At 38.3% G+C, this 15,445-nt stretch overlaps 1 protein-coding gene across 6 annotated transcripts in view; it reads right to left on the reverse strand.

Annotated features, from left to right (window-relative positions):
• Positions 1-965: 965 nt before the first annotated feature.
• The window catches only part of DIP-eta (Dpr-interacting protein eta), a 114,099-nt gene continuing 99,619 nt past the window's right edge, over positions 966-15,445 (reverse strand). For 2 of the 6 annotated variants that reach the window (XM_065478528.1, XM_065478530.1), the window contains exons 5-10: positions 14,209-14,337; positions 13,643-13,789; positions 7,057-7,206; positions 5,295-5,360; positions 4,939-5,043; positions 966-2,018 (exon numbers count right to left, since the gene is read on the reverse strand). In XM_065478528.1, coding sequence (XP_065334600.1) covers positions 1,873-2,018; positions 4,939-5,043; positions 5,295-5,360; positions 7,057-7,206; positions 13,643-13,789; positions 14,209-14,337 — 743 coding nt within the window. In that variant the 3' untranslated portion in view covers positions 966-1,872. The remainder of the gene's footprint in view (positions 2,019-4,938; positions 5,044-5,294; positions 5,361-7,056; positions 7,207-13,642; positions 13,790-14,208; positions 14,338-15,445) is intronic. The other 4 variants (XM_065478529.1, XM_065478532.1, XM_065478531.1 and 1 more) reach the window with 4 other exon arrangements.

The raw sequence follows: 15,445 nt of genomic DNA on the forward strand, positions 1-15,445 counted from the left end.
TGCGTAGGCAATTATTTTTTAATTAAATTTTTTTGTATTGAAGATAATGATTTGCCCAACTAGGAAAACAATAGTTTCTTTCTACACCTTGTTACTAAGGAAGTTCAGAATACCTTGCTCAAAGTACGTGCGGAGCCAGCAGTTCCTTTTGTCACTAAAAATAAAGAACAGCATCTGTACCACCTGAATTATTTGCCAGAACTAAGAACTTGGTCTGCGCCTACACTAACTATTAATTACAATCTCCGCCTGCTGGGAATGGCTGTACTCTCATTCGTATATGGTACTTGTGCCTCATTAATTGTAAGATCAAAAGTTTGATTGCTACAAACGATCTAACCTTCTTTTTCACTCTGATTTTGAGTGACATTAAAAACAAAAGCAATGTTATCCTAGATTAAGAAAATATTTTAACCTTCCATCTATTGGATTGTCAAGAACCATTGATTTGATTTAATCTTTCGTTGGTAAATTATTAACAGAATTTAGAATCTGCCCTCTAGGCCCCTTCTTTATGAAGAGGATTCATGAGCGCTAAAAATCAGAGGCATGTTTGGGGAAAAAACGCATTTGAAAATAAAATTGAGGGCCATTATTGACAACAGATGAAGAGTTAAGAGTTGCATGGAAGGTAAGAATAGCTGTTTTCTGCCTTTATGACTCAACATGAGTAGCATTTCCGTGCACAGTTAAAATCAGGCACAGCAGAGTTAAACAACTAAAATCTTACATTACAATTATTTTAATATAAATTTTATGTTTCTTTTCATCTTATGATAATGTCTTTTTCATAGCTCAACTTTTCCTGCATTTCATTGAAAATTTATGAAATAAATTTCACATTTCTTGATCAGCGTGCCTCAAGCCCTGCAACCTGTTGAGCACTGGTGCTGAACTAATTGCCTAAGTTGAAAAGTTGCAGGCGCTCAAGTCACTGCACCAAAGGGGAGTTAATTACAAAGCAGTTTTTCAAGTATTCATCTTTATTATGCGTCATCAGTCTTTGCTAGGTATGGGTATATTTCATACATAATTCTTACTTAGTAATTTCTGGGATGTATCCGAGAGTTAAATTACGCGTAGAAGTGTAATTGCTGAAAATGTCGTGTGTCCTCGCTTGTGCAGAAAGACGCACATGCAAAATATGCAGTCCGCCTCGCTGCTTGTTGATGAAGCTCTTTGCAGTACAATTGAAACACAAGTAAATCACATTCGGCTGGTAAACAACAGAGCTTACAAGACAATATTTTACGAGCGAAACAGTACATCGTATATTTGAATGCATTATTTTCATGAATTAATTTTGCTTTTCAGAAGGAAAAACAAGATTTAAGCACGTTCTGTATCAAAAGATGAGTGATTAATACTCTAAATCGCGCGTGCTTTGATGCAAAAGCTGCTTTTACGAAAAAGAAAGCATTTTATATCGAGTAAAGGATGTCGCTTCAACGTTTAACTGTCTCTCACTGTCAATCTTTCATTCACCGCACACACATGCACTTTTATATTTTATGTGTTTTACAGGTCAAGTTCTTTCTACTTAAGCTTACGAGATGCTTTTTATTTATTTACAACCCTTATCTTTATAGCCAGTAAAACATATTTTCGCAACAATTACGTTTTATATACCCTCTTTTCTTCTGCTTCTGCTGTGCTATAATATATTTACAGAGAACGCTGCTGCTGCTTTGCTGTATTTTTTTGTTATTTTTAAAGTACACTTCTAGAGAGTTTGGCATACAATATCATTTTTATCTTTAATTCGGTAATGCACTTCACGATTTTTTTTTGTTCCAAAATTCTGCTGCGTGTGTCCAAGTTGGTTCTCATAGTTCTCGGAGGTCTTAATAATTGTACAAAAGCACTCTGCAGTTAGTGTCCGAAAGCGAGCACGGCGCCGCACAGCGCCAGCATCAGCGTCGTCGACGCGGCGCTACTCCTCTCTGACGACGAGTAGTTCTCGGCGTCGGTCGGCAGGATCGAGTTCCGCTCCTTCTGACGCCGCAGCTTCATGTTATCTGCAATAATATGTAGATATTAAAATGTGAACATGTAGTTTTTGGAAATATCTTGTCTCTCCACGCAATTAAGTTCATTGGGGAAGCAAGCAGGCCACTTGTGCGAATTAACAGGGACAGTGCGAATTTTTGTGAGCATAAAAATAGTGAACTTTTTTTAACCATCCATTAACTCCATGCGAAAGAGTGTTCGTTATTATTGGATTTTCTAGGTAATGCAAGGTGTTTCTTATATTTAGATAAAAATTTCAAATATGTATATGTGTATGTATGTATGTATATATATATACACACACACACACTTATATATAACCTATTTTCTTTATATGAGTATCCAAGAGCACATCATGGAATTTATTACTGACTGTGATAGTATAGTTAGATTGGAAAAAAACTAGCTGATAACCGGGCAAACAAGGAAATGGAAGAAAAATATTTTATGTTCGCCTTAGACCAAGCTGTGGGAATACAGGATGTGAGTTAACGTCATGAACTCGATCTTTCTACTTTATCTATTTAGTTGCTTTACAAACAATAAGTATTAATTTACCCCAGAGTAAATTTGTGTCCATAGGTCAATCCTTAAATAAGCTTTAGTTTCAAATTGAACTTTATTGTGGCTCAGCAGGGCCACTCTGTCCAATATATTGCCACCTCCAGACAAAATTAACGAATTAACACAAATGAAGAGTAAAAGAAGGGGAGACGATATTGTTATGTTTAACACAGCTTCTGAATTCAAGATATTTTCTCCAAAGATTTATATTTAATTTTCTCTTAATTTTAGCTTCAATATCCTTGTTCAAATGGTATCAACAAAAAATAATTTAGCATTAATTATCAATAACAGATGACGCATCATTTTAAGACCTGCAGGTAAATTTTCTCTCTATTTGCTTATTTTTAGAAGTTGCAGGAATTCATGATATAGGTTATCCATTCCTATTTAATTATTCAGAATCAAATGTATTTAAATCTAAAAACATGCCCTTCCCTTTAATGAATCGTATTTTACAATGCTGTTGCCATACTTTCACTGTCACAGTTTTTAAACATTTATAATTATTATTTTACTACGTCAATTGAATATTAATTTATTTTAAACTGTCTCACTTTAGGTTCTCTTGCGGCAAGTTTCCAGACGTTTTTCTCTTTAAGCTTACTGCTTGTGCTCCGTGCCTTTGCATTTCTATATTTTATGACGTTTAGCAAGAGTAACAAAGACATCAATAACAATTATTCCAACTAAACAGAGCTGACTCGGAAGGTTGGCCTTAAAATGCACATTTGCGTGCAGAAGTTCAGAGAGAGAAACACGTATAGTTCTATGACACGAGCGCGCGCAAGAAAGATGAATGTGCAGCGAGGCGCTCTAATTCATCTGTAGTCGCCGTCGAGAGGAATAAAGACCGGGATTAAGCAGGCAGTCGTGAGAGATGCATTACACCTTCCTGCGCGCGCTGCACAATCGGCCCAGCAAGATTTACTGCCTCAGATTTTGCACTATTTACGACGCGACGGCCCAACAGCCCCCGCAAACCCCTTGGCACCGCACCAGCACAGTCCAAATGCCGACTTGGTGTCGCCCTAGATCGCAAAATTCCAAGGCATTCAGAAAACATCATTTTAAAAAATTTAAAGTCGATACTTTAAATTACATTCCCGTGCTCTTCGAAATTTAGCTCCATGTAAGCCCATCCTGATTAACGCATAAAGTAGAGCCATTTTTCAAGTTTTATATTTTATACTTAATTTGAAGAAAGAATTTCATATTATTTTATATTCCCTATACTCTTTTCACGTGATCATTTAGCTGTTTCAGATGTAATTTTCAACGGCTATGCTAATATTCTAAGAAATTGTACGGTTTTTCTCATTTAATTTTGTTTCTGAGCATTTGGTTTTAAGTCTCTCTTGCTAGATTAAAAATGAAATAGATGCTGGAAATTTTAATTTAATAAGCCACTATAGTCTTAAAGCTCAAGCATATTTCAAGCGTAAAAATTATTTCATTTCCACCAGTCTCGCTGCATTTGCATTCTTCCTTCCTCTCGTTTATGGGTGTGTGCACTTTTAAGAGTAATTTCTAAAGGCGCAGTGGCTCGAGAACTTGACGTTCTTTCTAAATCCTACCTCGACAAATTGCCATTAAAACCCCCCGGTGCGTTGCAATTCATCCAGAAAAGCGACTCACGTGACGCGTTGTTTTGCGAATGTGATCCAGCCTCATCAGCGAAGCACTTAGCAGGATTAAACCGCATTTAAAACTCCTCTTTAACACACTGCACCAAAGGTTATGTGCGAAAACGAGGCATGTCATTTCCCTATTCCACTCCAAGAAATATGTTGAGAGTGATAGAGAATAATTTAACGTTTCAAATAAATTCGCATACTGTGAAATTTTCCTTTGCAAATTTCAATCGAACTGCTGAGGCGGGAGTATCAATTTTTTATTTGAAATGGCAAATATTGAACGTTGCGTATAGTAAGAACCACTGAAAGCAGCAAAGAAGAGTGAACTCAAGTTTTCCTTGAGTACCTCTGCTCTGATTTTACATTCCTTAACTGAAAAAAGCAGCAGCACAAGAGAAAAATTATGAAAATTTGTCCCTTGCATATTCTTTCACAGTTTCTTCTTCCTTGATTCTTCTCTTTTGAATATTATGAAATCATATTCTAATATAAGTTGGGATGATATATCTTAATTATGATCCCTCCCTTTTCTGATTTGAAAAAAAAAACACTTTTTGGAACTGAAAAAAAGTAAAACCCTAAGGCCGGTGCGTTTCCTGCGCATGCATCGTGCGATAAGGTGTTTGCTTGAAATAAATAGTGCATGTGCCCAGAGTGTGTATGTTTGTGTGGAGGTTTTTGTGAGGTGTGGTGTCCGGGGGACTCATGGGACAAATCCGGCACCTACCTCTATCGCGAGTCAGATTCGGCTGCGAATCATCCATGATTTCGTTGTTCTCGCGCGTCGGCACTCGCTCCTTGTTCTTGTGCGAGCCTTTCGTCTTGCGTGTTTCTGTGGACACACACATTTATGCTCGGCTAAGAAGACAGAGGAGAATAAAGAGAAGCAGACACATATATAGAGGACAATGAACTGCACGGAGCGAGCTCTGGGTGACCGTGTTCACTGTTTGTGCGCTCTCTCGGCAGAGAAGTTTTATTTTAAAGCTCACATAAATTTTCGCCAAAAACAAATAATATAATACACAGTGCATGCGGTCAGGAAAGCTTGAAACGGGGTGGTGGGGTTGCATGGCGACTGACCTTTTTCGGGTACTGGCTCCATGGTTGTGACGGGAGACCTGTTGGTCGTAGAGGGGTGAGGAATTGCTGCAAGAAAACAAATAAAAGACATCACTCAATCGGGAAACGATCAAGCTACACGTCGTCTGAGCTGTTATATATCAGTTGTGGCGAGAAAAGTAAAACAGACACTGGTGTTTGTGTTATATTTCTAAGGCGCGCAGGCTGCCAAAACTGGGCAATGCGAGGGTTCCATATCACAGATCAAAAGCGTTTGTGAAAAAAGGTTTCAGTGATGGAAAGGGAAAAAGGTTGAAAAGGATAAATTTAATTAGTATTATCTCTTCAAGGACTAGAGTCACTAGATAATAAACAATTGTCTCCCTAACTTAATAATTTGTTTCGCATAACCCGTCCAACAATCATTCTCTTTATTAGATTTTCGACTATATTTCAACGTCATTTCCTCTAGATTTACAGGCACTTTCGGACGCCATCAAATCACGAAGGATAAAATCCTTTCTCCTCGTCAAGTTCCACTCTCGTTTTGTCGCGTACGAAAGTTAGTTGGAGAGACCGAAATCCAGCGATTGTTTAGTGAAATTCTGTGTTTGCGGCAGAGAGAGCGAGGCCGAGCAGAGAGACAATAATCAAGGGCGAAAAGAAGATTGAGAGAGTGTCGAGAGATCTGGCGGTGGCAGCAAAATATCAAAAATCACAAAGGAGGAGCAGCATATTGCGTTGACAATCGCTCTCTGCCGACTCTCTCCCGCTCGCTCTCCCTCTTTATTCTCTTAAGAAGGCAGCAGCAGAAAATGCGCCAGCGGAATGGATCCAGCCGTCGCCTTTCTTCTCCCTCTGGACCCGCACCGGCTTTCACAGAGCTCGCTGCTTTGTATCGCGGCCAGCTTTGATATTATTTGGCAGCACCGACCGACAGTTTTGATGATAGTAGCCGGCCAGCCAGCCAACTGCAATCCATTAGCGAAGAATGACCCGCTAGGCCCGGACTGCACCACAATTTGCATCTTCTGCTGCCCCAGGCAGACACGGCATGGACATTTCTTCGAAAAGTGCCGAATTTGTGAAGAATGCAAGTTTTTTTTATGAAAATTTCATTCAAACAAATTTTTATTTTATTTTAAAAGCTAAACATATTTTAGAGTATTCCAACAACACTGAAATTAAAATTGTTTTTGCAATTTTTAAAAATTTTGGTTCAATTCGTTTTGTGTTCTTGATAGTTAAGATATCTCCTTAAATCGAATGATCGTAAAAAACCGAGAAAGAAAGCCAAAACGAAGCTTTTTCAGCAGCAGAGTGTGTCGCCAAAATGCTCTGAACTCACCATCTCGTCGCGTGTTGCGTTAGTTTTTGCGTGAGTGTACTTATTGTGTGTGCGACATGTGGACCGTGGCAAGAGTGCGGAAATCACACACACATCCAGCGAAAGAGAGAAAGAAAGAGAGGTCAGAAACACATAATATAGAAAAGAGATGCAGTGAGCGTGTGAGAAAGAGCAGTCAATGGAACGAGCCAGTGAGTTTTGTGCTTCGGAAAAGAGAGCAGCAAAGCAAATAATGACAAGACACTCATCGTGGTCAGCAGCGCCGGCAGCCGTCGCAACAATCAAAACTTTCTTTTTTTTTGTTTGTGTAATGCGCTCGATTGTGCAGAGAAACACATATACGACATTGAGTTTAAGCAGCCTGCCGCAGCATAGAGAGAATGTGTCTGTGTTTGGTACACGAGCACGCAGCAAAAGACAGGACAATTTACTCACGGTAGATCTTGATTTTTCCATCTGTGTCGCCCAGAGAGTTCTTGGACACACACTTGAACGAGCCAAAGTCCTCTGGACCAACGCTCTTGATCGTCAGCTTCATGTGCACTTTGTACGCATTGTCCACCAGCGTCGGCTCGTACTTCTCTCCTGGAGGCAAAAATGGGCATTTTATCAAAATGGAAAGTTAGTGAAGATAAATTAATTTTGTATTTACATATAGGATCAGGGAAAATGCACTTAGTGATTTTCATTTGATACCTTCGTAAAAATTCATTTAAAGTCTCATGCCACGCAAATAACTAAAGTGAAATGTCATAATTTTTGTTCTTAAAACGATTCAAGAAGTAAAACTAATAGATGATTTATTTTTTATATATTCTTGTTTATTCTTGCTATTGTCAATTTTCTTTATTCATTTGCATCAAATCCAATCCCTTCGCAAAAGAAGTAAACAAGAAGTAAGTGATCGTTTGATACATAAATAATTATTTGAATTGAATCCGGTCCATTTCGAATCCATTGCTATGGAAGAGATTCGAAGAAATTGGCTGTGTTTTTTATTCCGGGGTGTCCGAGTTTACGAGATTCGCGATGTCGTAGCGAACGAGCAACAACGGCCATTGAATGGGAATGCCTCTCAAGTGCATTTCGGCGATGTTTGCCGCGCGCAATTACAAAATACGGCCGCGTTGCACGCAGCGGCCGTAAAAATAACAGGAAAGCGGCCGATCGCCCGCAGCATATTCCAAACTCACTTACCAACTGCATGAAATATGAAAAAGTTAATGCCGGCAACGATTCAAAAGAACTCTAAGGGTCGTGCAAAAACGGATTTTTATATGTAGATAATTTTTTTAAGAGTGAAAACACCGTATTTCCCAGCATTATTAGCAGCAGGTAGGCATTCTTATCTCTGTTATTTATGTGAACTGTAACACAAAGAAGAGCCGCCGTTCACCCAGTCAAATATTATTATTTTTTCCGATTCAGTCAATTTATTAACCCCGCCGCTAAAACTAGGAGTTCTCGCCTGCACTCTCCTGTTTCCAATTACGTTAAACTTAAACAGTGACAAAAGCGTGCAGATATGCAATTTTTTATAAGGCTACTGAATAGGATCTATATTTTTAAAACCGCAGTGTCAAAATTTTACAAAATTCTAAATTATTCTGGGAACCGTTAAGGATGTTACATGTTGATCTGTGTAAGTGTTTTTTTAAGTCATTTTTACTTAAATAAAAATAAAAATACTTTTTACACTGCCCCAAGCGAAAAATGATGGCATCGTGCTCCGGCAACGATCACTTTCTTGCCCAGCAAAATCTGCTGCTGCTGGTGAAAATACCGCCACGTGAGAGATATTACGCGAGAGGGCCATCGTGTAAATAGCTACCAATATCGTTTGTTCAGTGTGCGGCCAAAGTGGCTGGGAATTGGCGCTCGGTGATTGGATTGCCCAGGCAAATGACGGACAATATCAAGAGCCCTCCGCCCCATTAGGCCCAAGCCACTTTTTTATCCCTCAACGTGCCAAATACATAGAAACAGAAACACTGAGCGCTCGTGCACGCCTAATGAGCCAGCAAGACGAAGTTAAGACTCTTCTCTCACAAATTTCATTTCGTTGAAGGTCCAGAACTTTCGTGCTTCCAAATTCATCCAGTCTTTAAAAAAAATGTAATTAATTTGGTTGTTTTTTAACTTGAAATTCAATTTTAAAATAGTTCTAAGGACCCATTCAATTAAAAAAAAAATTCCTCTGATATCAATCAGAAATGAGGCTGGGGAGAAAAGGCTTATTTAAATTACACATTTTTAAGAAAGCACAATTTATAGAAAAAAATATTATCTATCCAAAACACATATTTACACAACTCTACTTCATGATAAATCTGGTAGGCAACCGGGTGAGCACGTATGTTAAGCCGGTGGCCGAAATCCTCGATTGTCTTTGGTGCAGAGCGCGAGTTACTATGTCCGATTGGAGCAGCATAAATACACGCGAGATTAACTGCGGGAACAGCGTTGCAAAGAAAACACAGAGAGTGAGCGTGTAAAAACAGTCCTGGTGCGAAAATACGGAGCGAGAGAAATGTCAGGGGGACACAAGCGTCAATAAATGAAATGGAAATTCGCGAAGTTTGCAGTGCGCTGAAAAATTCATTGAAATAATTTTGAATGAAGAGGAGGGGGCGGCGAGTGATAAAACGGGATTTAAAGGCTGCAAGAACACTCGCCGGCAGTAGTAAAATATTCATTGTGACATACGTAAGACATAACTCTTAACGGCCTGTTCGATTTCACCTCTTCGCTCCCGCACAGCCGCCGTCGTAAAGATGGAAATGCCGTATTATCCGACCGTTCTGCATGGAAAACAAAACCGTTTGCGCGCCACTTTTATGGCCGCAGGGTACGCCTCGTCGTGCGAAAAGCGGACTTTCAATCGCCGCTTACTGCTACGCAGACAAAATGTGTCTACCATCCAAAACGGAAAAATATTATTTTTTGCCAACTTTGTCCCTAGGAACAAACACGCGCTTAAAAAAATATTTATAACCAACATAATATAATATCTTGGTGTAAAATGATTAAAATATATATATTTGATCACATATTTTCTGATTATTTATCTATGAAGTATAACAACCTGATTTTCAAGAGTTAAAAAATCGTTATTAACTTTCAGGATAAGATCTCCTTCTCTCCAGAAGAGCGGGAAAACATCAAAACAACTTCAGGAGGTCTCTTGCAAATTCGAGAAGTCCATTTCCGTGAGTGCAGCAGTAGCAACCCACTTTCTTGTGTGTGTGTGAAAGCACCGAAGTAAGGAATACTGCGGGGAAAAGTTAGTTGCCACTGGGAGCAAATATGCAAGCGAGAGCATCGATTCGCCCGATCACAGCTTTGTTGGCTGCGGGTAGAAATAATTTATGGCTGCCTGAAATGGGATTGGATCGGTGGCTACGCTTGGCTCGCCAACTTGAAAGAAAGTTTGTTAAGCGCTAAATTTATTCCTGATACGTCTCCCGCGACTTTAACGAGCCCTGAAAGAGAGTGACCTCACGCGCGCGCGGTAATCATAAAATAATAAAAGTCAATATTGGCTGCATACGACTTTACCGTGCTCGCGGGTACCAAGTCTATCTTTGAAACCGGTCTTTGAATTAAAACTAGGACTATTTAAAATTTGTGGCTGAATGGAGAAGCACTTATATTGTCTTGTTTGGATATGAGACCTGGAAATATAGCCTATTAAAATGCTTTAAAATATTTTCAATCGTAGTAAGTGATAAGCAATAAGAGTAGAATAAAGGGTTCAGACTGATTTTTTGGACGCTCGATCCAAACAAGAGGTTTTGGACAAGGTTCGGAATTTGAGATTTATTCCAGCTTAGGGTTTCGATTATAGACAGGCTTGAAGCCAAAATTCAAGTTTAAGGCTGATTTGACTGAATTTTTAAAACGCATTTCCATTTAAATACCCTCACTAAGCTTTCTATTCCTTTTAAATCGAGTTGTGTGGGAAGAACCACCAAAAATTTACACCCCACGCAAAAAAACAGTGGAAATCTATATTTAAAAAGTTTTAGAATTTTTAAAATATTTGCATAGAAATAAAATTAAGCTCACGATTACTTAACAACTTAGTTAAGAGGGTTTATTCTGCGTTTCCTGCGTTTCGTTCTTTCATGAATGAAACTGTCACAGGTATAAGGTGAAAGAGCTGTTACTCCGAATTTCTCTCGTTTAAACAGCAGCGACCTGCGTGCACGGTACGTGTTGGAGCTTGTTCCGAAAGTATGCTAACTAGAGCAATATATAATCGAATAACGCGCGCGCAGCGGCGGCTAACGTGGAAAGAGCGGCGCAGTTTAAAATTTCATCCATTGGTTGCAGCGGCTTACGTGCTTCATGCAAATATCATTATAAAAAATACAACATTTCCACGGACATAACACGTGAGAGAGGGCTAGCGTATAATACACACACATAAGACATACATCAGCACGAGGTCACGCATGCTTCAAAAGAGGGGCAATAAATACACGGCAATTTCAATTTCTACAAATTTGGACGCGCACTTCCGGTTCTCTGCTCGCCCGCTTTATGGTTGCCAGACGCATGAGAGGCGCTAAATGTCTTGACGATAACAAGTTAGTAATAATTGAAAAATGAAATTTTCTAAGCTATTCAAAAAAAAAAAAAAATCTGATTTAAAAGCAAAGATGTTTAACCTAAAAATGTAGAAAAATCCTCCACTTGGATGTGAAAATTTTCCATTTGCCCGTATGGACAGGAAGTGAAAATTTACACATTGTGCAAGGAGATGAATAACAAAATCAACTGTAGCACAGGTTTGTATTATTGTAATATCAGATGATCCCATAAGCTTATGTATATTCCCTCCTTCCCTCCTTGTTACATGCTGTTATTGATCTCCTTATACAATTTGTAAATTTTCACTTCCTGACCGTACAAGCACATGAAAAAAATCACCTCTAAAATTGATTTTTTCCGTTAGTTTTAACATCTTAACTTTAAAATAGTTTTGCGGTAAATGGAAACCATTCGACAAATCGCAGGGTAAATTTGGAAATTTTGATTTCATTTAATATGAAGAAAATGACCTCGTTAGGAATTTTTTAGTAGAATAAATAAAGTTTTTTCTTTCGCAAAAAGGGCCAGCAAAAATAAATTGCAATTAAACACAATACTGTAATCAATGAAACGACCAACAAGTGAATTAAAAAAGGAAACTTTTACTCCTTAAAATTGTCTCTTGTTTAAAAATATAACTGCATGTTAAATCAGATAAAATATACTTCTCGAACTGATTTTCAACGAAATTTTCAAATGGTTATATACAGTATACAAGGAATATCAATCAAATCACGGGGTAAGATCCTCCAGTTAATGTAATTTTTAAGCTTTCGTGTGATTGCTTCAAATTATTTTGCTGGTATCATGCGAATTTTCTAATTATTGTTCCTAACAATAACAATGCAATTTTTGAATAATTTTACCTTTGAAGGAAGACAACACCACATCAAAACAGAAAAAATCAACCCTTTTCAACCGTGGCAACCCTAAGTTTCAGAGTGTAATGAGGATGCATTAGCGAGTTTTCGGCCGCTCGTGTTTACACAGGCGGAAAGTTAGTGAGTCGCAAAGTGGCGACTTCCGGCTTTCAGCGGCGAAAATCTCGCGTGTGTTTGTTTTCGTTCGGCTCGTTCGGCGTTTCTGCTTTACGACGAACGCTGTCGATGCTGCACAGCAGGTTATAATTCCTGCCGTGCTCTCGCAATTATCCCGCCAAGCCATCATCGCCCAGCTAGCCAGACACAATCGAATTGCATGCGCCACGGAGAGAACACACACGTGCTTCGCAATATATAATATGAGCAGTCAAAGGCCGGATCAGCAGGCAACTCTCGCGTTTGTCAATCAAAACTTGAGCCAGTCATAATTACCACTGTGATGTGAGTAAGACGCTTTCGTAAAGCTTGTAATTATACTAAGAGATAAAAATTTAGATTGCTGCTTGTTTGTTATTTTGATGGGCGTATATTTTTTAGTTGAAATCGAATTGATTTTCGCTGAACTTATCTGGTATAATAATAGAATTTTCTACATACTAATCTCAAATGGTTTATGATGCTTGAGAATACCCAAAAGTAAGTAATTTTTCTTGCGTGTAATAATGAAGGGTTTCCTGAAGTTTTATCAGCTCAAATATTGATCATGTTTTATTGTTGAACACACAAGTGATTAAGTAGTTTAGGAATTAGGACTGTTATGAATTTGAGAAATTTATGCGAGAAAAATTGGTCTTTAAAGAACCATTGTTAAACGAATGTTTGACCATTTTTCTTGTCTTTTAGGATATATAATTTAAATAAGGTTTCTTGCATATTTTAAGTAGTTAACGATATTGAAATGGCTTAGACGGATTTTTAAATGGTTCAAACTCAGTCTAAAATATTTTGATTGTCCTAGTTCAAACATCGTGAACAGAAAGAAGAACGACTAAGAGAGAAGGAGTGTCTTAATTTGACAGTCCATATTTTATTTGAGTCCAAACGAAAATTAAAAATCCCTGCTGGTTCTTTCTAGTTCACTTCATACAAGTTCCATAAAATTCGTTTACGTTGAAACGTTTGAATGCTGCTGTGTCCAGCAGTTAATTTTAATTAAAAAGACTTGAAATAATTGTATTTATAATCTATTCCAATATTTTATTTAGAAGCGAAGTTCGTACAATATTCAATATCTCATTTATATTCAATTTCAGATTGATTCAATTGATTACGTTTGAATTTGATGAATGTCTGTATTTTGGTCCCAAGAGCTTGCACACTCACAAACTTTTACTATTGAGAAGCTTTTTGCTGCTGAAAATTTGAATAACCTTTGGGAGCTTGTCAAAGGAAATTATTTGAAACTTTGTTTCTTTCGAGAGAAGTGCAGGCTGATCCGGTTTTGCTTTGCTGTACACTGAAAACATCAAGTTGGAAAGGGTGTGTTGTGACACACGTGTGTGTTGTACTTACAGCTGGCGCCCGTTCGATCGAATGATACTAACTGTTAATACCTTGTGCAATGATCTCTCCACTTTCCCTGGTCCAGTAGTTGATAGACTTGGGATAGGCCTCCGACTGGCACTCCAGGGTAAGCGTCTGGCCCTCGTACGCGCCCACCAACTGGTTCGGCACTGAGATCATCGGAGGAACTGCATAATGGGAAGAACAATTAAAAAATGATTTGCAATAAACAAGTATATGGAATTTTAAAAATCCTTTTCAGATATTTTGGAGCGAAAGTAGGAATTGATTGGAATCTTCATTATCAAATGATGAAACCATTCAATGTGTATTTTTTAAATAGGGCTATAAAAATCACAGGAGAGAAGTACTTTTTGCTGAATAGCGTCTAATTTTTTACTTCAAGCCATCCAGAGGACATTTATCGGGAATTTCATGATAAAATAAAACTCAAGTTTTCCTGCAATCATAAGTCCTTGATGTAGAGTTTGCTTTTGCTTCTAATGAAAAAAGTTGTTTGGTCGATTGATGAAGTATAAGAGGGACACTCATATCGGAAAATCTCTTTCGCAATGCTCGACGAGGCTGTTTTGCTTCAAGCACTCACAGTGGACGATGAGCATGATCCTTTTGCTGACAGTGGGTGGCACGCCGTTTGAAGCGATGCACAAATAGGCGCCCATGTGCAGTCGATTCACTCTGGTAATGTTGAACAAGGACCCTTCAATGCTCGGAACTGTAACAGGAGAGAATAACGATCTGATCAATCGACACACGTACTTTGCTATGTTTATTGCTACCGGTTTCAATTTTCTGCTTTACACATTTAAAAGAGACGTTCCTGTTAGATTGAATAATTATTCATTTTGATGCAAATTTTTGATTGGTTAAAGTTTAACACATAGATTAACATTGCAATAATATTGCCTGATTTTATTTTGTCTCTGTTTATTCATTAATGTAACTGGAATTCTGACAAACTCAATAAATCTTGAATAGTAAAAATGTTTAGACTTACTCAGGATTATCGCGTATGATATTATGTTTGATATCTTTAATGACTTTCAATTAGATCTGTATATCGTGAAATGCGTACTTAAATTTTAAAATTATATAGTAACAGACACTCTTTGGGTTGATGTGTTGCGTGTATACACATCAACTGAAACCTGTTCCTGCGTAATCATCTAGATGAGCAATTCCAATCAAGTCCAATTGCCATCGCATGGGTGGCATCAGTCTGGTACAGACGCGCTCCCGGCTTTTCAGGAATTTGAAATTAAGCAGAGATAACACTACTTAATCCATTTCTTTCATTTAAAAATTGCGTTTTCAGTCAAAAGCCAGCTCATGATAAGAAAGAATCAGCCATCAATAGATAGATTTATTTTTCACCCCTTGTGCATACATTATAATTGCTTTTATAACTGTCCATGTTTGAGTCAGATTTCTTTACCCTCGAAATTCTTGCCGGAAATCCATAAATAATAAATTTTATAATCCGTCCCTTGACTCTCCAAGATGAAGGATAATTATGTCAGGGAACTTTTGAGAAGCACCTCAATCCCATTAAAATCTTTTTGGATTTTTACAGAAGGATAGAAGACATGAGCTGGCGGAGTAAGTTTAGCGCGGCGGGTGGGGCGAATGCGTTTTTGTCCATAAATAGCCGGGGCTTTAGCGACTTTGAGAGTCTATGTATGCGTAACAGCCTTGTAGCTTATTAAGGCAAAGTGGTGCCAAACGGCTTAATTTCCCACACCCTCTCGCCGGCCGCGCGCGTCTAATTAAGTAATTATTATATCCTCCGCCGCTCGAGATTAGGCCGTTAAGTTGTTCGGCGC

The sequence above is a fragment of the Cloeon dipterum genome, chromosome 2 (genome assembly GCF_949628265.1).
Source record: "Cloeon dipterum chromosome 2, ieCloDipt1.1, whole genome shotgun sequence".
Taxonomy (NCBI): Eukaryota; Metazoa; Arthropoda; class Insecta; order Ephemeroptera; family Baetidae; genus Cloeon; species Cloeon dipterum.